Source organism: Rhinoderma darwinii, chromosome 1, assembly GCF_050947455.1.
Source record: "Rhinoderma darwinii isolate aRhiDar2 chromosome 1, aRhiDar2.hap1, whole genome shotgun sequence".
In the NCBI taxonomy this organism is placed as follows: domain Eukaryota; kingdom Metazoa; phylum Chordata; class Amphibia; order Anura; family Rhinodermatidae; genus Rhinoderma; species Rhinoderma darwinii.
The window spans coordinates 378,694,696-378,719,470 of NC_134687.1; the positions used below are offsets into that span (position 1 = coordinate 378,694,696).

Genomic DNA, 24,775 nt, shown 5'->3' on the forward strand with positions numbered 1-24,775 from the left:
AGTTGATGCATCCGAGGTGGGAGTGGGGGCTGTCTTGTCCCAGGGTACCAGGTCCCTCACCCATCTCCGTCCCTGTGCCTACTTCTCCAGGAAGTTTTCGCCTACTGAGAGTAACTATGATATTGGCAACCGCGAACTCTTAGCCATTAAATGGGCATTTGAAGAGTGGCGCCACTTCCTGGAGGGGGCTAGGCACCAGGTAACGGTCCTTACCGACCACAAGAATCTGGTTTTCCTAGAATCTGCCCGGAGGCTAAATCCGAGACAAGCTCCATGGGCGCTATTTTTTACCAGATTCAACTTTTTGGTTACCTATAAGGCTGGGTCTAAAAATATTAAGGCCGATGCACTGTCGCGTAGCTTCATGGCCAGCCCTCCTTCGGAGGAAGATCCTGCTTGTATTTTGCCTCCTGGTATAATCATTTCTTCTATTGATTCTGATTTAGTCTCTGAAATTGCGGCTGATCAAGGTTCAGCTCCCGGGAACCTTCCTGAGGACAAGCTGTTTGTTCCCCTGCAATACCGGCTAAGGGTACTTAGGGAAAATCATGACTCTGCACTATCTGGTCATCCAGGCATCCTGGGTACCAAACACCTCATTGCCAGAAACTATTGGTGGCCTGGGTTGCCTAAAGACGTTAAGGCCTACGTCGCCGCTTGTGAGGTTTGTGCTAGGTCCAAGACTCCCAGGTCCCGACCAGCGGGCTTACTACGTTCTTTGCCCATTCCCCAGAGACCTTGGACCCATATCTCCATGGATTTTATCACCGATTTGCCTCCATCTCAAGGAAAGTCGGTGGTGTGGGTGGTAGTAGACCGCTTCAGTAAGATGTGCCACTTTGTGCCCCTCAAGAATCTACCCAACGCCAAGACGTTAGCTACCTTGTTTGTCAAACACATCCTGCGCCTCCATGGGGTCCCTGTCAATATTGTTTCGGACAGAGGGGTACAATTTGTTTCATTGTTTTGGAGAGCCTTCTGTAAAAAGTTGGAGATTGATCTGTCCTTCTCCTCTGCCTTCCATCCTGAAACTAATGGCCAAACTGAGAGGACTAATCAATCTCTAGAACAATATTTAAGGTGTTTTATCTCTGACTGTCAATATGATTGGGTCTCATTCATTCCCCTCGCCAAATTTTCCCTTAATAACCGGGTCAGTAACTCGTCAGGGGTCTCCCCCTTTTTCTGTAATTTTGGGTTTAATCCACGGTTCTCCTCCGTTTCACCTGGTAGTTCCAACAAATCCTGAGGTAGAGGTCGTTCATCGGGAACTGTGCACAGTCTGGGCCCAGGTTCAGAAGAACCTAGAGGCATCCCAGAGCGTACAAAAAACTCAGGCTGATAGAAGACGTTCTGCTAACCCCTTGTTTATGGTCGGGGATCTGGTGTGGTTATCGTCTAGGAACTTGCGCCTTAAGGTTCCCGTCCAAGAAGTTTGCTCCCCGGTTTATTGGGCCGTATAAGGTCATTGAAGTCCTCAATCCTGTCTCCTTCCGACTGGAGTTGCCCCCATCTTTTCGAATACACGACGTGTTTCATGCCTCCCTCCTTAAACGCTGCTTCCCGTCCTTGGCTCCCTCGAGGAAACCTCCTGTTCCCGTACTCACCCCTGAGGGGGTGGAATTCGAGGTGGCCAAGATTGTGGACAGCAAGATGGTCCAAGGCTCCCTCCAGTACCTGGTCCATTGGAGAGGATACGGGCCTGAGGAGAGGACTTGGGTACCCGCCCGGGATGTTCACGCGGGGGTATTGGTCAGGAGGTTCCACCTTCGTTTCCCCTATAAACCAGGTCCACTTAGAAAGGGTCCGGTGGCCCCTCATAAAAGGGGGGGTACTGTAAAGGATCTGCCAGGCACAACTTCTGTGTATACTCCCATAGGTAATCAGTCTGCACCTGAGTCTATGTCTCTGAGACTGACTCCATCTTCCACCACTGAGGATGGCAGGCTTAGGAGTGGGAGAGCCTATCGCAGCCTGGCCAGACGGAGCTAGCTCCCGCCCTCTGTCTATTTATACCTGCCTTTCCTGTTCCTCCTTTGCTTGTGATTCTTCTCGTGTGGTTTCCTGGCCCAGCTACAGCTTCTAACTATTTGATCCTGCTCCATACTGACCCTGGCTTACTGACTACTCTCCTGCTCTGCGTTTGGTACCTCGTGCACTCCTGGTTTGACTCGGCTCGTTCACCACTCTTGTTGCACACGGTGTTGCCGTGGGCAACTGCCCCTTTCCCTTGCTTTGTGTTCCCTTGTCTGTTTGTCTCGTGTACTTACTGAGCGTAGGGACCGCCGCCCAGTTGTACCCCGTCGCCTAGGGCGGGTCGTTGCAAGTAGGCAGGGACAGAGTGGCGGGTAGATTAGGGCTCACTTGTCTGTTTCCCTACCCCCGTCATTACACCGTGTGAACATTCCCTATCAGTTGCATTTGATTTATTTAGTTGGGAGATGTGTGAAACGTTTCTGTTGCACTGCTTTTTTTTGTAAATATATTTTTAGACAATGAGTATAAAAAAGGAATGCACCAGAGTTGCACTTTTACGCGACTGAAAATAATGCATCAAAAGTCATTGTGTAGGCAGATAAACAGTCGCTTCTTTGTGTCTTTTGGTCCACGTTTTCTGTTGGTCTTCAGTTTATCAGAAACTCTTTAGGATGTGCCATGAAGAGCTTTAAAAAAAAATAAAAAAATCATGGTATCAATATTAATAAGTTACTTCAATGAAAGCTGTAATAGCAAAAATCAAGAATAATCCAGCTTGGGAAAGTAGAATCGGTTAAATGTCAAGATCTCTTCTTGCGGTCATTGAACAGGAACATTCTTGTTTACACCTAGAGGTTGTAAATCAGGATTTGCTACCATGTAATCCTCTGTGAGCTAAGTACACCAGCAGCACAAATCTCTTTCTTGTCCTGACTGATACATTTTACCTGCTCTGCTATGTTATAACAAACTGCTCCAAACTATTAAGTCCACAGATGACTGCCTACACCAGATTCAATTCAATTTTTTTTTATTACTTAGCACTATTATGAAGAATAAGACTGCTTTTCAATTACATTTTAATTTTAAAAACATCCCTCCTACATTGCCCCCCCCTCTCTCACTCTCTGTTCAGGACACCTGTGAATGGCCCAGAAAGGGTGTTCCCGCTGTAGCCATGTCACATACTGACAGTTTGTGACATGGCCACAGCAGGGACGCACTCTCTTTGCAAGGAAGGGGTGTTCCTTACAGAGAGTGATAGAGCTGGCCCATGTTTGAGCCGGAACGCTCAGGTCAGCGGGCGCTGTAGAAAGTGCATGAGTTTTATTTTAAAACGCTTACAGGGTGATTAAAAAAGGACGGTTAAAAGTAAAGGCCTGTAGCTAAAGTAAATTCAGTGGTAAATGGCCAGTGACTGAAAATCGAAGCAAGACCGACTTAGTTGCCCATAGCAACCAATCCCAGTACAGCTTTCATTTTCAAGAGCCAAATTTGAAATGTGCTTACATAGTGTGACATAAGATGGTGACGTCCTTGTGCTGTCCGTGTTTTACGCATCAATTACACTGAAAAAAAAAACCTGCTTGCGAGTGCGTGAAAAACACGGACAGATTTAACGCAGTTTTTACGCGTGTAAATCGGTCACTCTCATGTGAATGTAGCCTGAGGCATCATTTACACGAGCGTAATATACGCGTGTGCGACGCGCGTGCTTTTCACGCGTGTCGTACGCACCTATATTAGGCTATGGGGCAGTGCAGACAGTGCGTGAATTTTGCGCAGCGCGAGTGCGTTGCGTAAAACTCACGAAATGTCCTTTCTTTGTGCGCTGTTCGCGCATCACGCACCCATTGAAGTCAATGGGTGCGTGAAAACCACGCATGCCACACGGAAGCACTTCCGTGCGAACTGCGTGATTCGCGCAACAGCTGTCAAACTCTCAATGCAAACAGAAAAGCACCACGTGCTTTTCTGTTTTTAAACATTCAAACGGAGTGTCATAATGATGGCGGCTGCGCGAAAATCACGCAGCCGCGCATCATACGCTGCTGACACACGGAGCTGTTAAGTGCCTTTTGCGCACGCAAAACGCCGCGTTTTTTGCGTGCGCAAAACGCACACGCTCGTGTAAATCAGGCCTTAGAGTGTGTTTAATCAAACTATTCCGATTTCGGTGTGTTAACTACCTGCTGTAGTCACGCATGATAAGTACAATAAAATAAAGCTGTAATAAGATCCATCAGTAGCAGCTGGCTTGCATGTTGATGATTTTTCTTCCGCAAGAGATTTTTCTATACTGCACAGGGTAAAAAGGTAACTGAAATATGAGATGCTAGATTATACACGTCAACTATACTGTAGAGCGTTTGTCATTGGTGAAGATTCATTTTAAATAATTCATCAGTTAATTAATAATAAATCATTAATGAGAGTGTAGACATCGGCCATGTTCACACCGTGCAGATTTTGATGTCTTTTTTTAAGCCAAAACCATAAACGGAATCTAAACAGAAGAAATATATAACAGACAGCTGTAGGATATGATTCCACAGGTCAGATACACTGCCTAAAGTAAGAAGCGTGTCCGACCTTGAATCCACACGGAATTCCGGACGAAAATCTACACCAAATTGTGGTGCAGATTTTTTTCCGGAATCACCACTGTTGACAACAGAGGTGAAAAAAAAAGTCTACACTTACCTCACTGGTGTTGCCATAGCAACACATCCCTCTGTTCTCCGTGCAGCCCGGCCTCCTGTGATACCGCTACAGCATGTGATTGGCTGCAGCAGTCACATGGGATGAAATATCATCCTAGGAAGCCGGGCTACACGGAGAACAGCTGGGAAGAATAGGAGCCGTCGCTGTGACAACGCCAGTGGGTAAGTATAGACTTTTTTAAAATAAAATTTTAACAAAAAAAAGGCTATTTTTAGATTTGTGATTTTTGCAGCAGAATTGCAGCGTTTACACTGCAAAAATCACATCATTTGCTTTTTGATGTGGATATTATCTCCCAATTTGATTTAATAAAGGAAAACCTGCAACAAAAGTGCATTGTTTCTGCAGCATAAATTTACATGCTGCGGATTGAAAATCCGCACCGCAGGTCAATTTCTGAACGTTTTCTCAGCTGATTTTTTTCTGTAGCATTTGGATGAGATTTATTTAAATCTCATCCACTTTGCTGCTACTGTAAATGCTGCAGAATATGCGCACAGAATTCCGTTGCGGAACCCTGCCATAAAGTGTCTCTTCACCCTGGATCCACTTCTGGTTTTGGCTTAAAAAATGCATGCCAAATCTGCAACAAATCTGTGTAAATAAGGCAGTGTTTTCTGCAATTTTTGCAACAAAAATGCAGCAGCTTTACAAAAATTGTGATATTGCAAAATGTGAACACCGCCTTAGGACTTATGGCAACAGTGCTATAATAAATTAAAAAATATATTCAAATAAGTTACTTACCAACTCTTTTAATTTCAGAATTAACATAATACAGAATTTCTTCTTTTGTTTTAGTGCCATCTAAGAAAACTAAGAAAGGGAACATAAAAAGAATGTTAATAGCCATTTATCATAGAAGCTAGGTGGTTTATAATTCTTTTTCCAATATAAATTTTTATCAAAGTTTTCACAAAATAAAAATAAAACTTAACATAATGTTGAGCGTGAGTTTGTAGCCTACACGGACTCACGCAGTAATCCAAATGGGCAGAAATTACATTCAAATAATGTTCATGTAAAATAAAGTACAAAGCAAGAAAACAAAGAAAACAATACTCATGTATGACAATACAGTTGCCATCTCCGTCTGAAACTGGCAGAACTAACAGTAATATATGCATTGTAGGAGGCAAATGGCAAGTTGTACTGGACCAGAGGGGTGTCAATTTTTTTAATAATACTTATTTTCTTTACTTCATCAGCTGCCAGGTAATAGTCTAGGGATACTTGTAGTAGTAGTAGTAGTAGTAGTAGTAGGAGGAGATCCAAACAGACCATTTAGAATTTAGGCGAGTTATAGAATGAGAGTGCAAGGCTACAATTCTTTCCATGTTTTAAGCAAATTGTACAGTATGACAGAGCTCTTAAATAGTTAGTGTGAGCTAGATTTCCAAGATTTTGCAGTCAGACCTAGCAGCAAGAATAATATGCCCTATTACTGTCCAAAGATTTAATGGGAAATCTAATATATATAAAAAACAAAGAGCTAGTTTAGGCAATAATTGAACATTTACTTTGGTAACTTCCTTAAGTAGATCGGCTGTGGCCTGCCAAAAGGAATTTACCAAAGGGCATTCGCACCAAACATGCATATAAGTACCAATACAACCGCAGCCTCTCCAAACAATGGCGTGGGTAAGTCGGAATTAGTCTTGCTATATGAGCGGGAGTGAGATACCTATAAAGGATGATCTTAAATGATGTTTCCCAATGGTTCACTCTCTTCGATATTTTCTTTACTTTCCTAATAGCACGGTAGCATTCTTCCAAAGATATGGGTATTTTTAAATCATGTTCCCATTTCAGAACATAGGAGGGTTTAGACACGGTACATGGTTGAGTTAACGATTTATAAAATAAGGAGATACCTGGTAAAGAGGGACTAGAAGAGTAAAACTGAAATATGCTTGACGGAAAAATCTGTGTATCACTCGAAGGAGTATGTAAGGCATGTCGGATCTGTAAGAATTTATAAAAATCCTTCACAGGTAGTGATTATGTGTGGGATATGAATTCTTAAGTGTGTAATGAAGAATCTGAAAATAACTGCCCGACCTCACCCAATTCCGTAGGTCTATATCAGGATTCCACATATTCAAAAAATGCAGAGGGACTTTACCTAATACAGTTAATTCAAGCAGAGATGTGCAAGTATAGAAAAGCTGCCAAACTTTAATGGAGGCTGCTATGCTAAGTAATATAGGCATGGATTAAAGGGCCTAATAATGCAATCAGAGGGCATCCTAAGATTGAGCCTTGAATTTCCGCCCATCTCTTTTCAGAAGTCATAGCCAATCAAGCTTTCGTCTTGTCCAAAATAATACTTCTTTAGATCAGGTATCCCCATACCACCTCTGGTCCAGGGTCTAATCATGGTGGTGGTTTACAATTCTATAATAATATTATGCTTTATGAATCTTTTGACATACCTTTGACATTTTTTTCTAGATTGCCGAAAAAGCGTAAACTACTAAACTATTGCATGCTCTCTAAAAAGATATACTTTACAGTATTGTTTTTTTTTGGAGTTTTTATTAATGGAAGTCAATGACTGATCCAAAGTTATAGCTACATGTTTGCCAAGCGCACACTTAGAAGAAAAAAATCTTCAAAATACAAACAAAACTTGACAAAAGAGGTACCATTTTTGACAGACTAGTCAAATGTATGCATTAGGCATATCAATTCTTCCCCATATACGTCAGATTTGTGAAAAAAATGTGATGTGAACCTTATGGATGAATTACGATCCAAACTGCTTTTTCTAATTTTGGAGTGCTATGCTTCTTTGGTTCCTCTAATTTTATAAATAAAAGTGCTAAGGTATTTGAAAATCTATTGTTTATACTAGTCACACAATAGTTCTGAAATCAATTTTTTTTTTTATCCTGAAGAGTTACTATTTTGTTATGGTTACCAAAAGCTATACAGTGCTGCAAAATCCCTGTAATGGCAATATTGGAGAGGAGTAGGATATTCAGGTCAAGTGCGCACACACCTCAATTTTCAGGCTTTGAATAGAGATTAAATCATAAATAGCTAGGAGAGCTGCAGAGATAACTCACCAGTGCAGTGTTTTATAGTGGTGCGGCACTATTTTATCTTTAGAGTTATGTAACAGGAGCCTTTTACATGGAGCAATTATCGTATAAAATTTGTGTAAAAAATAAAAAAGGCGTAAAAGTTTGCAACCATTGGCCAGTGTAACACGTACAGCTTTTGCACGATCAGCAAGAAATTGATCAAATCTTTTATGATCACCTAAAAATGATCATTTGTTGGCGAGACAACAGATGTGGAATTGTTGGACAGAAAGCAATCAAATTAACGAAAAAATATGATTATTTTTACATATAAATGCATGTCTTTCTATTGTTAATGACTCGCTATATCATTGATCAGCTCTCGTTTTTACAAATTTATCTTTGTGTATAAGGAACCCTAAGGGCTTATTCACATGAATGGGACAATGGGCCGTGTGACGGACGTTTTTTTAATGGCCGTCACACGGCTGCATTAAAATAAATGCACTTCTATGGGGCTATTCACGTGGCCATTTTTTTTTTATTAACGGACCATGTGAACGGCCCGTGAAAAAATAGCACGTCCTATTATTGCCCATTTTGACGGATCCCTCAATAGACTTAAGTCTATAAGGAATCTGTGAACTCGTGTCCCGCACGTGTGTCAAATCAGCCATGAAAAACAGCGCTTTTTTCATGGCCGATTTGACACCCGTTCATGTGAATTAGCCTTAGTGTGCAGTGTCCTGAAATTACACATTGAGCAGATGTACATATAAACATTGACGTACACCATTCAGTCATAGCAAAAAGGGTACTGTCCCATATAGTCAAGGTCGCATGCAGACTAAACCACGCCCGCATGCGGCGGCCAATGGCCGAATTACCAGAGTTTACCCTAAAACCACTGACAGGAGAGCTGAATAATATTAGTTATCTTGTTACAGTGGCACCTGTCAAGGAATGGGATATATTAGGCATCAAGTGAACAATCAGTTCTTGAAGTTGATGTGTTGGAAGCAATAAAAATGGATAAGTGTAAGAATCTGAGCAACTTTGACAAGGGCCAGATTGTGATGTCTAGACGACTGGGTCAGAGCATCTCCAAAACGGAGGCCTTGTGGGGTGTTTCTGGTATGCAGTGTTTAGTACCTACCAAAAGTGGTCCAAGGAAGAACAATCGGATAACTGGTGACAGGATCATGGGCGCCCAAGGCATATTGATGCATGTGGGTAGTGTTATGGAATCACTGGTTGCACAATTCCCAAAAGGCTGATGGAGACTGTCAGGAGTAAGCATGCAAATAAAACCGCAATACCAAATCCGTCACAACTCTGATCGACAGAATCTAAGGCTACTTTGAGGTATTCGTGGTGCAATGCAGGCTATACCTGAACAGGTAACCAGACAGCCAGAGGGTAAAACAGACAGTCCAAAACAGAGCTAGTGGAAATCAGGTAAAGCAGAGGTCAAAACCAGACGGGAGCAGATAACCCATTATTTACCGATTTTGATTAACGAGAGAGAAGCCGAGGTCAGTTTCCAAGAAGCATAGAAGTCTAGGCCACAGAGTAAGTGAGAGCTTGATCACCACACGTAAGAAAGGAGAAAAAATTCACAAGCAAAGGAAGAAGGAGGAGGCCTGGTATAAATACTCCACCGTACACCTGGCAGGCAAAAGACAGAGAAGAGGGATAGGCTTAGGAAGTAAACAGAACCGCCCATAAGCTAGATCCGTAGTCATGGCGATCTATAAAGACACAGACGCTTCCTAACAGTCGGTGAAGGCTAGCCCATCTGGTCTGAACTCACCGAAGAGCTACTGTTGCACAAACTGCTGAAAAAGATAATGCTGACTGGGATAGAAAGGTGTCAGAAAACACAGTGCATCGCACTGTGCTGCATTTGGTGCTGGGTAGTCGCTGACCGGTCAGAGTGCCTATACTGACTCCTGTCCACCACTTAAAGTGCCTACACTGGGCACATAAGCATCAGAACTGGACAATGATCAACAGAAGAAGGCCTGGTCTGTGAATCTCGTTTTCTTTTACATCATGTGGACGGTCAGATGTGGAAGAATCGCTTACCTTGGGAAGAGATGGCAGCCAAATTCACCATAGGATGAATGCAAACCTGCCACACTGTGCAAACATTTTTGAGGCACATGACAAAAAGTTGAAGGACTGGTCTTCAAATTCCCCAGATCTCAATCCAATCGAGCATTTGTGGGATGGGCTGGAAAAACATGTCCAAACCATTGAGGCCCCTCCTTGCAACTTACAGGACTAAAAGGATCTGATTCTAACGTCCTGGTGCCAGATACCACAGGACATCTTCAGAGGTCTTGTGGAGTCCATGCCTCGACGGGTCAGATGTGTTTTGGCGGTAAAAGTGGGACCTACACATCATTAGGTAGATGATTTTAATGTCATGGCTGATCAGGCAGTGAATTGCCAAGAGCATCATACTGGTGCCGCCGACTTACTCCCATAGTGCATCCTGGTTCCATCTCTTCCCCTGGCCATCCACATGATGTAGAAGAAAACATTATTCATCAGACCAGGTCACCTTCTTCCATTGCTGCATGGTCTCGTTCTGATGCTCACGTGCCCATAAAAGGCGCTTTCAGAGATGGACAGGGTTCAGAATGGGCACTCTGAGCAGTCTGCGGCTACAAAGCAAGCTGCAATGCATTGTATGTTCTAACAACTTTCTATCAGAGCCAGCATTAAAGGAGTTGTCCACTACTGGACAACTGATGACCTATCCACCGGATCAGTCATCAGTGTATGATCTGTGGGGTTCAGAGACCCGGAACCCGCACCGATCAGCTGCTCCGGTGGCCTCCGGGCACCAAACGTCCACGCTGGAAGCAGTTGGCTCCGGTCAGGGAATAGTGGCCGAGCTGCATTATTGCAGCTCTGCTACTATTCAAGTGAATAGGAGCGGAGTTGCAGTTCTGCAGCATGGCCGCTATGCGTACGTACGTAGCCAACTGCTTCTGGCTCTGTGAATTGCATACTGTGCAATGAGATCCGGTTCCCGCAGGCCACCGGAGCAGCTGATCGGTGCGGGCTCTTTAAACGGTGGATAGGACATCAGTTGTCCGGTAGAGGACAACCCCTTTAACTTTCTCAGCAATTTTTGCTAGTGGCTGCTGGTGGCTTTTCAATGAGCCTTATGACACTGTCGCCAGTTCATCAGTTATCCTAAGTTGGACCTTTTAGTACAGTTTGTACTAACCACTGCATATCAGGACCACACCCCACAAGAGCGTCTAGCCATCACAATTTGGCCCTTGTCAAAGTCGCTCAGATCCTTACCCTTGCCCATTTTTCCTGGTTCCAACACATCAACTTCAAGAACTGACTGCTCACTTGCTGCCTAATATATCCCACCCCTTGACAGACGCCATTGTAACAAGATAATCAGATAACCACTTCACCTGTCAGTGGTTTTAACGGTATAGCTGAATAGTGTGTTCCAAAATATAATATATGGTGTATGTTATTATATGGACAGCTAGTACCTATTTCCCTTTGAAGCTTGTCCATTTCTTCTTTGTGCTTTATATACATAGGCCACACATGTCCATCAAAATATCCTGGAGGATCTGGAGGATCATAAACCCGTGTGCTGTTTAAAGGACAGATTTATTACTTTACAGAAGGGATAAGCACAGATCAAACTCGATTGTATATTTTTCCTTATGTTACCAATGCCAGCCAATCAAGACAGACAGACCTATATACCCTCTTATAATTCACTTTTGGTTCTAGTTTCAGGGTCTTTTATTAATCTATAATATGCGGAGTACATTGAGGTCTCCTGTAATGGCAGGAAGGGGTGAAGGGAAAGTGAGCCCTAATCTACCCACCGCCCTGTCCCTGCCTACTTGCAACGACCCGCCCTAGGCGACGAGGTACAACTGGGCGGCGGTCCCTACGCTGTCTAAGTGCACAGGAAAACAAACAGGGAACACGCAAGGGAAGGGGCAGTAGCCACGGAACGCCACGAGGAAACGGAGCGGCGAACGAACAGTCAGGACCAGGACGAAGTGAGTACACCCGAGCGGGCACGGAGACAGAAGCAAGCCAGGGGCAAAGCAAAGCAGGTCTAGCAGAACTGCAGCAAGGCAGAAGCACGGCAGAAGCAGGCTGGAGCAAGCAGCAGTGGGGCCAGGAATCCAAAAGAATTACAAGCACTGAGGGAGAGAACAGGGCAGGTAATAAAGGACAGGGGGCGGAGCTAACTCCGACAGACCAGGCCGCGATAGGCTCTCCCACTCCTGAGCCTGCCACCCTGGTTGGTGGGAGATGGTGTCAGTCGAACAGGTCTGGCCTCAGGTGTGGATTGATTAATCCCAGGAGTATAGCTAGATGAAGTACATGGCAGATCCCTAACAGTACTCCCCCTTTTATGAGGGGCCACCGGACCCTTACTAAGGGGACCCGGTTTAGTGGGGAAGAGAAGGTGGAACCTCCTGATCAATACCCCAGCGTGAACATCACGGGCAGGTACCCAAGTCCTCTCCTCCGGCCCGTATCCTCTCCAATGGACCAGGTACTGGAGGGAGCCCTGGACCATCCTACTGTCCATAATCTTGGCCACCTCGAATTCCACCCCCTCAGGGGTGAGAACGGGAACAGGAGGTATCCTCGAGGGGGACCAGGACGGGGAGCAGCGTTTAAGGAGGGAGGCATGGAAGACGTCATGTATGCGAAAGGATGGGGGGAGCTCCAGACGGAAGGATACAGGGTTGAGGACTTCAATGATCTTATAAGGTCCAATAAATCGGGGAGCAAACTTCCTGGACGGGACCTTAAGGCGCAAGTTCCTGGACGACAACCAGACCAAATCCCCGACGACAAACCGGGGGTTAGCAGAACGTCTACTATCCGCCTGAATCTTTTGTGCGCTCTGGGACGCCTCTAGGTTCTTCTGAACCTGGGCCCAGACAGTGCACAGTTCCCGATGAACATCCTCTACCTCAGGATTATTGGAACAACCAGGGGAGACGGAGGAGAACCTTGGGTTAAACCCGAAATTACAGAAAAACGGGGAGACCCCTGACGAGTTACTGACCCGGTTATTCAGGGAAAATTCAGCAAGGGGAAGGAATGAGACCCAATCGAATTGACAGTCAGAGATGAAACACCTTAAATATTGTTCCAGGGATTGGTTGGTCCTTTCCGTTTGGCCATTAGTTTCGGGATGGAAGGCGGAGGAGAAGGACAGATCAATCTCCAACTTTTTACAAAAAGCTCTCCAAAATAAGGAAACAAATTGTACCCCTCTGTCAGAAACGATATTGACTGGGGCCCCATGGAGACGCAGGATGTGTTTCACAAACAAAGAAGCTAACGTCTTGGCGTTAGGTAGCTTCTTAAGGGGCACAAAGTGGCACATCTTGCTGAAGCGGTCGACTACCACCCACACCACCGACTTGCCCTGAGATGGAGGCAAATCGGTGATAAAATCCATGGAGATATGGGTCCAAGGTCTCTGGGGAATGGGCAAGGAACGTAGTAGGCCCGCAGGTCGGGACCTGGGGGTTTTGGACCTAGCGCAAACCTCACAAGCGGCGACGTAAGCCCTAACGTCTTTAGGCAACCCAGGCCACCAATAGTTTCTGGTAATGAGGTGTTTGGTGCCCAAGATGCCAGGATGACCAGATAGAGCGGAGTCATGGTTTTCCCTGAGTACCCTCAGCCGGTATTGCAGGGGAACAAACAGTTTGTCCCCAGGGACGTTCCCGGGGGCTGCACCCTGATCAGCCGCGATATCAGAAGCTAAATCAGAATCCGTGGCAGAGACGATTATACCAGGGGGTAAAATACAAGCAGGATCCTTCAGGGCGTCAGATAATCCTAACCTAAACTGGCACCTTAGGGCCGGATCGTTCCACTGAGAAGCTACGCACCACTTCTTAAAATCGGAACAGTATTCCTCAACCGGTCTCCTACCCTGACGTAAGGTCACCAGCTGACTCTCGGCTAAAGCAGTCCTGTCAGTCTCGTCATAAATGAGTCCGAGGGCAGAGAAAAAACGATCAACAGAGGAAAGTTCAGGGGCGTCAGGAGCCAAGGAGAAGGCCCACTCTTGGGGCCCTTCCTGGAGTCGGGATATGATGATACCCACCCGCTGGTTCTCGGAAGCTGAGGAGTGGGGCTTTAGGCGGAAATACAGTCTGCAACTCTCCCGGAAGGAGAGAAACGTCTTACGGTCCCCTGAGAACCGGTCAGGTAACTTGAGGTCGGGTTCTAGAGGTGAGGTGAGGGGTACTACTAAAGCAGCGTCACCCTGATTGACCCTTTGGGCCAGGGCCTGGACCTGTAGGGAGAGGCCCTGCATCTGCTGGGTCAGGGTCTCAAGGGGGTCCATGATAGCGTCAGCGTAGGAGAAATGGTAGACTAGGTAAAGGCTTGTAATTATGTAATTGCAGGAAGGGGTGAAGGGAAAGTGAGCCCTAATCTACCCACCGCCCTGTCCCTGCCTACTTGCAACGACCCGCCCTAGGCGACGAGGTACAACTGGGCGGCGGTCCCTACGCTGTCTAAGTGCACAGGAAAACAAACAGGGAACACGCAAGGGAAGGGGCAGTAGCCACGGAACGCCACGAGGAAACGGAGCGGCGAACGAACAGTCAGGACCAGGACGAAGTGAGTACACCCGAGCGGGCACGGAGACAGAAGCAAGCCAGGGGCAAAGCAAAGCAGGTCTAGCAGAACTGCAGCAAGGCAGAAGCACGGCAGAAGCAGGCTGGAGCAAGCAGCAGTGGGGCCAGGAATCCAAAAGAATTACAAGCACTGAGGGAGAGAACAGGGCAGGTAATAAAGGACAGGGGGCGGAGCTAACTCCGACAGACCAGGCCGCGATAGGCTCTCCCACTCCTGAGCCTGCCACCCTGGTTGGTGGGAGATGGTGTCAGTCGAACAGGTCTGGCCTCAGGTGTGGATTGATTAATCCCAGGAGTATAGCTAGATGAAGTACCTGGCAGATCCCTAACATCTCCAATGTCCTGCAATACAAAATGACTGCTTTCTTACAGATATAGCACCACACATGGATTGTGTCTGGTATTGCAGATTAATTGAAGTAAATGAGACAGCTGCAATACCACTCACTACCTGTAGACGGGTGTGGCACATTTTTTGGAAAGCAGCCATGTTTTTCTAATCCTTGACAACCCCAGACTATTAGGCCTTATTCACACGACCATATAATACGTCCGTGCTACGCGCGTGGAAATCACGCGCGTCGCACGGACCTATGTTAGTGAATGGGGCCGTCCAGACTGTCAGTGAATTTCACGCAGCATATGTGCGCTGCGTGAAACTCATGACATGTTCTATATTTGCCCGTGTTTCGCGCTGCACGCACCCAGTGAAGTGAATGGGTGCGTCCAAATCGCGTTCGGCACATGGAAGCACTTCCGGGTGCCACGCGTGATTCGCGCAACAGTAGTACAAACAATGAATGAAAACAGAAAAGATAAGAGGAAAGTGTTATATATACAGTCCGTCAGACATAAGTGTATTCACACATATGCCTGTGGGAAAGTGCAGGAAGCCAGCTGCATTGTCTGGTTTGTCTTGTTTACAAAAGGAAGACAAGTGTATCTCCTGTTGATCTTCTTGTCTCCCTACTCAGAAGGGGGGGCTGGAGCCATGCCTCCCCTTCCCCTGCACGTGCATGGGTATGTGATGGCATACAGAAGTGCACGGAGAGGGTATACTAGAGGGGACCTTACCCTCTCCATGTGCTTTCTCTACCCCTATACAATGAACATTATCCTACCCTTCTCCCCATATATCTAACCCCTCCTGGTCCTGCAACTTCCCCTGGAACTACTCCCTCAGACCTTCACATCAGCCCCTACCTGAATAGAAGCTGGATTCCACCAAAGCAGGCCTGGTGAACCCACTCTACAGCCCTGGACAGCAACCCTTTCAGCTACACCCTTTGTCCTCTCTCTTTCCCTGCCGCCCCTAATTACAAGATTAACTCTTAAAGAGACTCTGTCAGCACATTATAAGTGTCATATCTCCTACATAAGGAGATGGGCGCTATAATGTAGGGGACAGCAGTGCTTTTTATTAAAAAAACCAATCTATTTTCACCACGTTATTAGCGATTTTAGCTTTATGCTAATGAGTTTCTCAATGGACAACTGGGCGTGTTTTACTATTGACCAAGTGGGCGTTGTACAGAGGAGTGTATGACGCTGACCAATCAGCGTCATGCACTTCTCTCCATTCATTTAGTCAGCGCATAGGGATCCTTTTAGATCACTATGTGCTGTCTTATACAAACACATTAAACACTTCAGTATTGTTAGACAGTGAATAGACATTAAACGGGATGTCTATTCACAAGCTCTGCACTTCGTTAATGTTTCTGTGGTAGTTACAGCAGAGCAAAGCGTAGTCTCGTTGTAACCTGTCATTTACAGCGTAATCTCGCTGTACGTGTAGTGTCAGTATATTCAATACATATTAAAGAGGCTCTGTCACCACATTATAAGTGCCCTATCTTGTACATGATATGATCGGCGCTGTAATGTAGATTACAGCAGTGTTTTTTATTTTTGACGGAGTTATGACCTATTTTAGATTGATGCTAATGACTTTCTTAACGGACAACTGGGCGTGTTTTTACTTTTGACCAAGTGGGCGTTGTGAAGAGAAGTGTATGACACTGACCAATCAGCGTCATACACTTCTCTCCATTAATTTAAACAGCTGTAATGGCAGGAAGGAGGTGAAGGGAACAAGTGAGCCCTAATCTACCCACCGCCCTGTCCCTGCCTACTTGCAACGACCCGCCCTAGGCGACGGGGTACAACTTGGCGGCGGTCCCTACGCTGTCTAAGTGCAAGGAGTACAAACAGGGAACACGCAAGGGAATACAGTAGCCCACGGAACGCCGCGAGGAAACGGAGCGGTGAATGAGCCAGTCAGGATCAGGAAGTAGTGGAGTATACAAACGGGAGCACGGAGCAGAAGCAAGCCAGGGGCAGAGCAACGCAGGATAAATGGAACTGAAGCAAGGCAGAAGCACGGCAGAAGCAGGCTGGAGCAAGGCAGCAGTGGGGCCAGGAATCCAAGAATAATAACAAGCAAGGAGGAAGAGAAAACGGCAGGTATAAATGGACAGGGGGCGGAGCTAACTCTGACTGACCAGGCCGTGATAGGCTCTCCCACTCCTGAGCCTGCCACCCTGATTGGTGGGAGCAGGTGTCAGTCTCAGAGGTCTGGCCTCAGGTGTCGACTGATTAATCCTGGGAGTATACCCAGACATAGTGCCTGGCAGATCCTTTACAACAGCACTATGTGCAGCCACATACACACACATTAACGTTACTCAAGTGTCCTGACAGTGAATAGACATCACTACCAGCCAGGATGTGATGTCTTATTCAAAATCCTACACTTTGGTAATGTTTGTGTGAGATTTACAGCAAGGCAAGCGTAATCTCACGAGATTACGCTGTAAACTGTCATTTAAATTGAGATTACGCTTGCTGTGCTGTAAATCTCATACAAACGTTAGCGAAGTGTCAGGATTCTGAATAGACATGTCCTGGCTGGTAGTGATGTCTATTCACTGTCAGGACACTTGAGTAACGTTAATGTGTGTGTATGTGGCTGCACATAGTGATCTAGCTATATCACTACGTGCTGAGTAAATGAATGGAGAGAGGTGTAGAACGCTGATTGGTCAGTGTCATACACTTCTCTCCACAACGCCCACTTGGTCAAAAAGTAAAAAACACGCCCAGTTGTCCATTAAGAAAGTCATTAGCATAAAGCTAAAATAGGTCATAACTCCGTCAAAAATGATCGTGTTTCTGCATAAAAAAAACACTGCTGTAATCTACATTACAGCGCCAATCACATTATGTACAAGATAGAGCACTTATAATGTGGTGACAGAGCCTCTTTAAGTTATTATGTGCATTGAGGTATACTGATACTATACCGTGAATATATATTTACTGTGTTCTGTGTTTAATATCGAATTGTGATTTGTATTACTAAATATTGCTTTTATTATACTATTATGTTATGAATCCACGTACACGCGCATACTTCGGGGCAAAGCAGATAGATAGTGTTAATACAGGAAAAAGGTAGGGGAGCTAGGCATAACCCTAGTATAAAGGAAGTACTAGTAGTGAGTGACACTAGCCCAGTGAACCCCACCATTACCCCAGCCATTTAACAATGTCCATAACACATTTCAGATTATGCATTAGAATAGTATTTGTGTGAAGGTAAAAATGATGATGATCATGTGCTCCACATACCTTCTCCTTTTCTTACATTCCTCATATGGAACAGTTAGAAAATACCTTCGGTCAAACATATCATCCAAAGGCCTAAAAAAAATGAATCCATAGTTTGTTTCCATGTATCAAAATAGCTAATCATTTTTATATCCATAGCATACATCACAAAAATTACTTCCTTTCATTTAAAACTCCTTTTAGGCCACAGATTTCTTTAAAGGAACAGTGTCACCAAAATTTTTTTTTTATATCAGTTTGATGTTAGTGTTTTATTAAAAACGTTTGTATTTATTTGTGTGTTTGTGTGTTACTTTTTTTTATTTTTACACTTTTTCTTCCCTATGGGGGCTGCCATTTTTTTTTCCATTTCTGTATGTGTCGATTAACGACACATACAGACATGGAATACGGCAGCTCCAGTCCCATAGGGAATGCGAACGGGGCCCGTTCCATCCACTATGGTGTACGCCATCTGTGTGGGAACAGCGCATCCGCCGCTCCCACACAGTCAAATTTGAAATGCGCGCCATTTTCCTGTGGACCGGAAGTCGCGGCCGGACAGTAAGATTACTACTTCCGGTCGCAGCTTCCGGACTTGTGCACATGGAGCAGCGGCAACAGACGGAGCGGACGGACCGGAGGGAGCGGCGGCGACTGGAGCAGGTAAGTGATTTCTATGTATGTTCGTGTTTTACTGTGTGTTTACTAGTGTATGGCAGAAAAAGAAAGTTGGAACCAGCGCTGAGAGTAGTGAATCTGTTTAAAAACAGGAAACTATTTCCAAGTTTTAATATTACTTTAGTAAAAACAATGAACAGAAAAATAATAGTGACGGGCAGGTAATGTCCAAAGTTCAGAGAGTGATGAGAAAATAGGCGGTAGCCTACGCGTTTCAGACCCCTGCTGGGTCCTTAGTCATGGCTTGTACTTTACTAGTGTATGTTAACCTACTACACGGTGTGTTAGCTCAAAAAATGGTGACACACAGTGTAGGAGGTTAGACCGTTCAATCCCCTCCTTTCTCCCGGCACTAGGGGGATTCTGAGAGCTCACTAGAGCGAGGGATTTTTTCCCAATTTTGCAGCATAAAGCAATGTGGTTGCTTTACCACATGCAATGCTGCAATTTTGGGAATTGCTCCATCTAGTGACCAGCAATGGGAAATATTATAAATTAGAATCCAATTGAATCCAATTTATAATATTTCCTGACTCGTGAAAAAATAAAAAAAATTAGAACAATGTTTAATCACCCACACACTAATTGTTTAACTAAAAAAAACAAAAACATTTTTTGCTAACAACACATTCCCGTTAAAGGAACCATGACGCATAATGCCTCCACGATCGCATAAAAATTCTATACCTTGGTGTGTATCGACTTAAAGCACACACTTCACATTATCAGGTTTTATGAAAAAGATTAGTATGCACTTTCTTCTTCTTTCACTAGTCACTTAAACTCCCAAGATGAAGCTTTGGAAAATATGGCACCCAACAAACTCCTATTGAGTTGTTTGTGGAGCCATTTTCCAATGGACTGTGCAACAATCCAGGCATAAGTCCAAAAGCCAGAGCAAGCAAACAACTCTGACACTGACCTCCCATGTTTTCCTATATAGCCACTTTAAAAGAAATGTCTCATGCCATATTAGTGACATATACTTCCTTCCTGTAGTGTCTGTACAGACAGTGCAGCAGGGTGTGTGTGTGTGTGTGTGTGTGCGTGTGTGTGTGCACTTTATGGCAGATGCAATGAATGGGAGCTAATTGACAGAGAAATGTCATAGACTATTAGGCTGGGTTCACACAGAGTTTTTTGCAGGAGGAAATTCTACCTCAAAATTCAGTTTGGAAGTTTGAGGCAGATTTTCCTCTGCCTGCACGCCGATTTTCGCAGCGTTTTTCGCCCGCGGCCATAAAACACAGCGAAATACGCTTTCTCTGCCTCCCATTGATGTCAGTGCGAGGTCAGAGGCATACTCGTGCGAAGATAGGGCATGTCCCTTCTTTCTCCCGCGAGCCGGTTTTACTGCTCGCGGGAGAAAACCGCCTCCGCCTCCTATTGAAATCAATGGGAGGCATTTTTGGCCGGGTTTTGGCGAGTTTTGCGGTGCGGTTTCCGCGTAAAAAAAACCTCTGTGTGAACCCAGCCTTACAGTCTCCAGGAAGACAGCCCCTCCCCCAGAGACCAGGGAGTGACAAAAGAGAAGCATACATAGACTTAGGCTAAGTTCACACTAACGTTGTCTCCTGTTAAGGTCTCTTCCGTCATAAGAGCATTGCTTCCATTTGAGTTACCATTGATTTCAATGGTAATTCTTTTGTTTCAGTTGGATTTAGTTTGCATACATTTGCTAGGTTTACGTTTTTTTCACGCAGGCAAAAGTGCTGCAGACTGCACTTTTGCTTCTGTGAACAAAACGAAAGCCTAGCAGAATGGAAAAATGGAAGTCTAGCAACAAACAGAAGATTTACCATTGAAATCAATAGTAAATCAAACAGAGGCAATACTTTCCGTTAGGATTTTCGGTTGTCTCTTCCTCTGATGGAAGCGACATTAATGGGAGACAACGGTAGTGTGAACTTAGACTTATCGGAGTATAAAGTGTTGCTATCCTGCTCTATCTAGGCTTCCAGGAATACAATAGAGCTACCATTAACTTGCCCACCTTCTAATTACGAGATGACTCAGCTCATATTGTCCCAGCCTGCACAGCAAAACTGTAAAGTGAGCTGCAGAAATATTAGCTTCTTGTGTCTGCTTTAATAGTCAGTGTGAAAACTGGAATATTCCAAGGTTTTTTTTCTTTATATGGATAGTCACATAAAAAAATTAAAAAAATAGCACCACAAAAAGTATTAAAAAAAACCACATATTTTTATAATAAATACCTGATTTACATATGTAATTTTCTGACTACAGATTCACTTTAAAAATACTACACTATAGAGGAACAGAGAAGATATTTAGGATTACTAGTCAGTAAAACTTACATACTTGTAGTTGTACAGGAGAAAGCCTTCAATTATTAAAAAGTGTACAGATTTTTCACAATTTTCTTGCAATGCTTTTAGTGGTTCAGCTTCTTTATGCTGTGTGATCCATGAAAGTACATCTGACATCATGGTTTCCATTTCTAAGGCCTCCAGCACTGCAAAGAGAGAAAGATACTATATATTAGCATTACTCATTGAAATTATAATATTTTTATAAACACTTTATAGGTTACAGGTAACTAGGGTAAAAAAAAACATTCTAACCATTATACACTGCCCAGAAGTCTTGACAGCCACAGTTGATATACTGTACATTGGGAGACCAAAGAAACTCAAAATTACCAGGTTGGGTCATATGTATATTGCTGGATTATAATAGGCATATGGCATAAGCTTTTTTTTTTTTCTAATATAATTTTTTATTGTTGTTGATTTAAATAACAAAATATTCCATTCTACTAGGGCTGGGCGATTAATCAAATTAATTTGATTACTTTGCCCTCAAGGACTCTCACAATTCTGTTTAACAGAATCTTACAAATCGATCCTTTAGTGGGCCGTCGCGCCGAGCTGCAGAAGGAAGCTCCGCCCCACCACCTCGTCACTTCCTGGTCCGCCCCGTTCTCTGCATCCCCATGGAACTGCTGTTCTGTAGTGAACAAAACAATACAGTATGGAAAAGCAGTTCCGTGGGGAAGTAGGGACTCCTAGTACGTAGCCACATCGCCCTGTAGACACCGCCCCGCTGTATATAGCACCCCCTTGCAGATTGCACCCCCCCCTTATACATCGCACCACAACCCCCATTATAGATTGTGCCGCTGTAGATCACACTCCCCCTTGTAGATCGCACCACAACCCCCCCCTTTATAGATAGCGCCACCGTATCTCCCACTAGGAGCTTAATCCCCAGCCAAAGCATTAGCAACCTCTGGTCGGGGTTTCAGCTCCTAGTGGCAGCTACAACGGCGCAATCTACAAGGAAGAGGGGGTGCGAACTACAAGGGAGGGGGGTGGTGCTGCGATTTACAAGGGACGGGGGTGCAATATACAAGGGAGGCGGGTGGTGCTGCGATCTGCAAGGGGGGTGGGTGCTGCGATTTACATGTGGGGTGAGATCTACATGTGGGGGTGCTGCTGCGATCTTCAAGGTGGGGTACAATCTACATGGGGGTGGGGGTGCTATCTACAAGGGGGTGTGGCACTGTCAACATGGGCACCATGGCACGGTCTACATGGGCACTATGGCACTATATTGGGGGTTGGGACTATGTGGGCACTGTCACTACATGTGGGCACTATGTCACTATATGGGCATTGTGGCACTATATGTGGGCACTGACACTATATGTGGGCACTGTGGCACTTTCTACCCTGACAAATGAAATCTTTTTTTTTATTTTTTTTTCTTCTTTCTTTTTTATAAATGGCCATGAAAGGAGTATTAGAAATGGATGAGAATTTGGAGACACTGGTCCAAAATGGACATGAAAAACTGACAATTGATCTTTTTTTTAATTTCCATTTTTTTTCTCACAGACATGTGATTGAAGCCTAAATAACTACGATGCCAAGAGACCAATTCACATGTACTGTGGTCGGGCTGCAAAATCCATCTGACACACGGACAATTTTTCACGGTCCAATCACGGTTGTATGAATCCGGCAATGTCGGAGACCGGCTAAGTGGGTGACCGGTAGAGAGGGATGTTAGGGCATGCAGTGCCTCATTAATTATAGGTTCTGTTAACCTGTTCCCTGCCAGAGAACACAGAAGTTATAGTCAATTAGACATTTTTCCAATTGTATTTATGATAAAATAAAGTATTTGCTGAGGTTAAAAGTTGTGAAGTTACGTACAATATATATGTTAAAAAGTTATTTATATGAAGAAAATGTATTAAATTATCTCTGGGTATTACTGTTAAATTAAAAGAAAAAAAAAAATAAGAAAATAGAGATTCAAATAGAAAATCGCCCTAAGCGTTGAAAAAAAATCTAGATTTTTTTCTGCAAAATCGCCCAGCCCTACATACTACATTATGTTCAGGTATGTTCACACATGTTCGGGTATGTTCACACGCAGTGACCAAAAACGTCTGAAAATAGGGAGCTGTTTTCAGGCGAAAACAACTCCTGATTTTCAGACGTTTTTGTAGCAACTCACGTTTTTCACTGCGTTTTTTTACGGCCGTTTTTGGAGCCGTTTTTTGATGAGCCGTCATTTTACGCGCCGTATTTTGACAGCGTAAAATAAAGGCTCGTGGGAACAGAACATCGTAAATCCCATTGCAAGCAATGGGCAGATGTTTGTAGGCGTAATGGAGCGTTTTTTTTAGGCGTAATTCGAGGCGTAAAAAGTCAGAATTACGTCTGAAAATAGGCCGTGTGAACATACCCTTAACATTATATTAAACAAAATATTATGTTGTACAGACACTATCCCAAAAGTCAATGATGGAAAATCAACAGTTACTGTTGACTGTTGATTTTCCGGCATATGGCATAAGCTAATACAGTAATTATCCTTCAATACTGCTAACCAATTTGATAAGCTGATGAGCATCCTTTAAGGGTATGTGCACACGAGAAGTGGCATTTACGTGTGAAAAGACAGACTGTTTTCAAGAGAAGACAGCTGCCTCGTTTCACACGTAAATGCTCCTCCTCGTATTATGCGAGGCGTCTGTGACGCTCGTAAATCTTGAGCTGCTCTTCATTGAGTTCAATGAAGAACGGCTCAAATTACGTTGCAAAGAAGTGCCCTGCACTTCTTTGCCGAGGCAGTCATTTTACGCGTCGTCGTTTGACAGCTGTCAAACGACGACGCGTAAATTACAGGTCGTCTGCACAGTATGTCGGCAAACCCATTCAAATGAATGGACAGATGTTTGCCGACGTATTGTAGCCCTATTTTCAGGCGTAAAACGAGGCATAATACGCCTCGTTTACGCCTTAAAATAGGTCGTGTGAACACAGCCTAAGACTAAAAGGTTTATTCACATCTAACAAAGTGATGGCATATCACTATCGCAGATTATGATTGTGGGGGTCCAACCTCAGGGATTCTGAGAATGAAGTGGCCTCAATGCTTATTTAGCGCTGCGTCCCCTTCTGAGTTTTCCCTGCGCATCGGCGATCCCGGCCACTGGGCTGCGCAGGGAACTGCAGCCGGTCCACTTCACTTGAATGGGGTCATGCGCCAGTTCCCTTGTACAGCGGGTGGATTGGGCGCCACTGTGCATGGCAAACAGTAAAGAGAACGCAGCGCTAAATAAGCACTACAGTCCTGGCCAAAAGTTTTGAGACTGACACAAATTTTGGTTTTCACAAAGTTTGCTGCTTGAGTGTTTCTGGATCTTTTAGTCAGATGTTTCTATGGAACACTGAAGTACAATTATAAGCATTTCATATGTTTTTAAACTTTTATTGACAAATACATCAAGTTCATGCAAAGACTCAATATTTAGAGTGTTGAGCCTTCATTTTCAAGACCTGCAATTCGCCCTGGCATGCTGGATATCAGCTTCTGGGACAAATCCTGACTGATGGCAACCCATTCTTGTCTAATCAGTGCGTGGAGTTTATCACAATTTCTGTGTTTTTGTTTGTCCACCCGCTTTTTGAGGATTGAACACAGGTTCTCAATGGGATTGAGATCTGGAGAGTTTCCTGGCCATGGACCCAAAATGTCAATTTTTTTGTTCACCGAACCACTTAGTCATCACTTTTGCCTTATGACTTGGTGCTC

General features: G+C 44.4%; 1 protein-coding gene across 3 annotated transcripts in view; it reads right to left on the reverse strand.

Moving 5' to 3' along the window:
* Positions 1-2,422: 2,422 nt before the first annotated feature.
* Positions 2,423-24,775, reverse strand: part of NMRK1 (nicotinamide riboside kinase 1) — a 51,338-nt gene continuing 28,985 nt past the window's right edge. For all 3 annotated transcript variants that reach the window (XM_075852184.1, XM_075852193.1, XM_075852201.1), the window contains 5 exons: positions 21,026-21,179; positions 18,044-18,115; positions 11,261-11,367; positions 5,449-5,517; positions 2,423-2,663 (listed from right to left, as the gene is read on the reverse strand). In XM_075852184.1, coding sequence (XP_075708299.1) covers positions 2,644-2,663; positions 5,449-5,517; positions 11,261-11,367; positions 18,044-18,115; positions 21,026-21,179 — 422 coding nt within the window. In that variant the 3' untranslated portion in view covers positions 2,423-2,643. The remainder of the gene's footprint in view (positions 2,664-5,448; positions 5,518-11,260; positions 11,368-18,043; positions 18,116-21,025; positions 21,180-24,775) is intronic.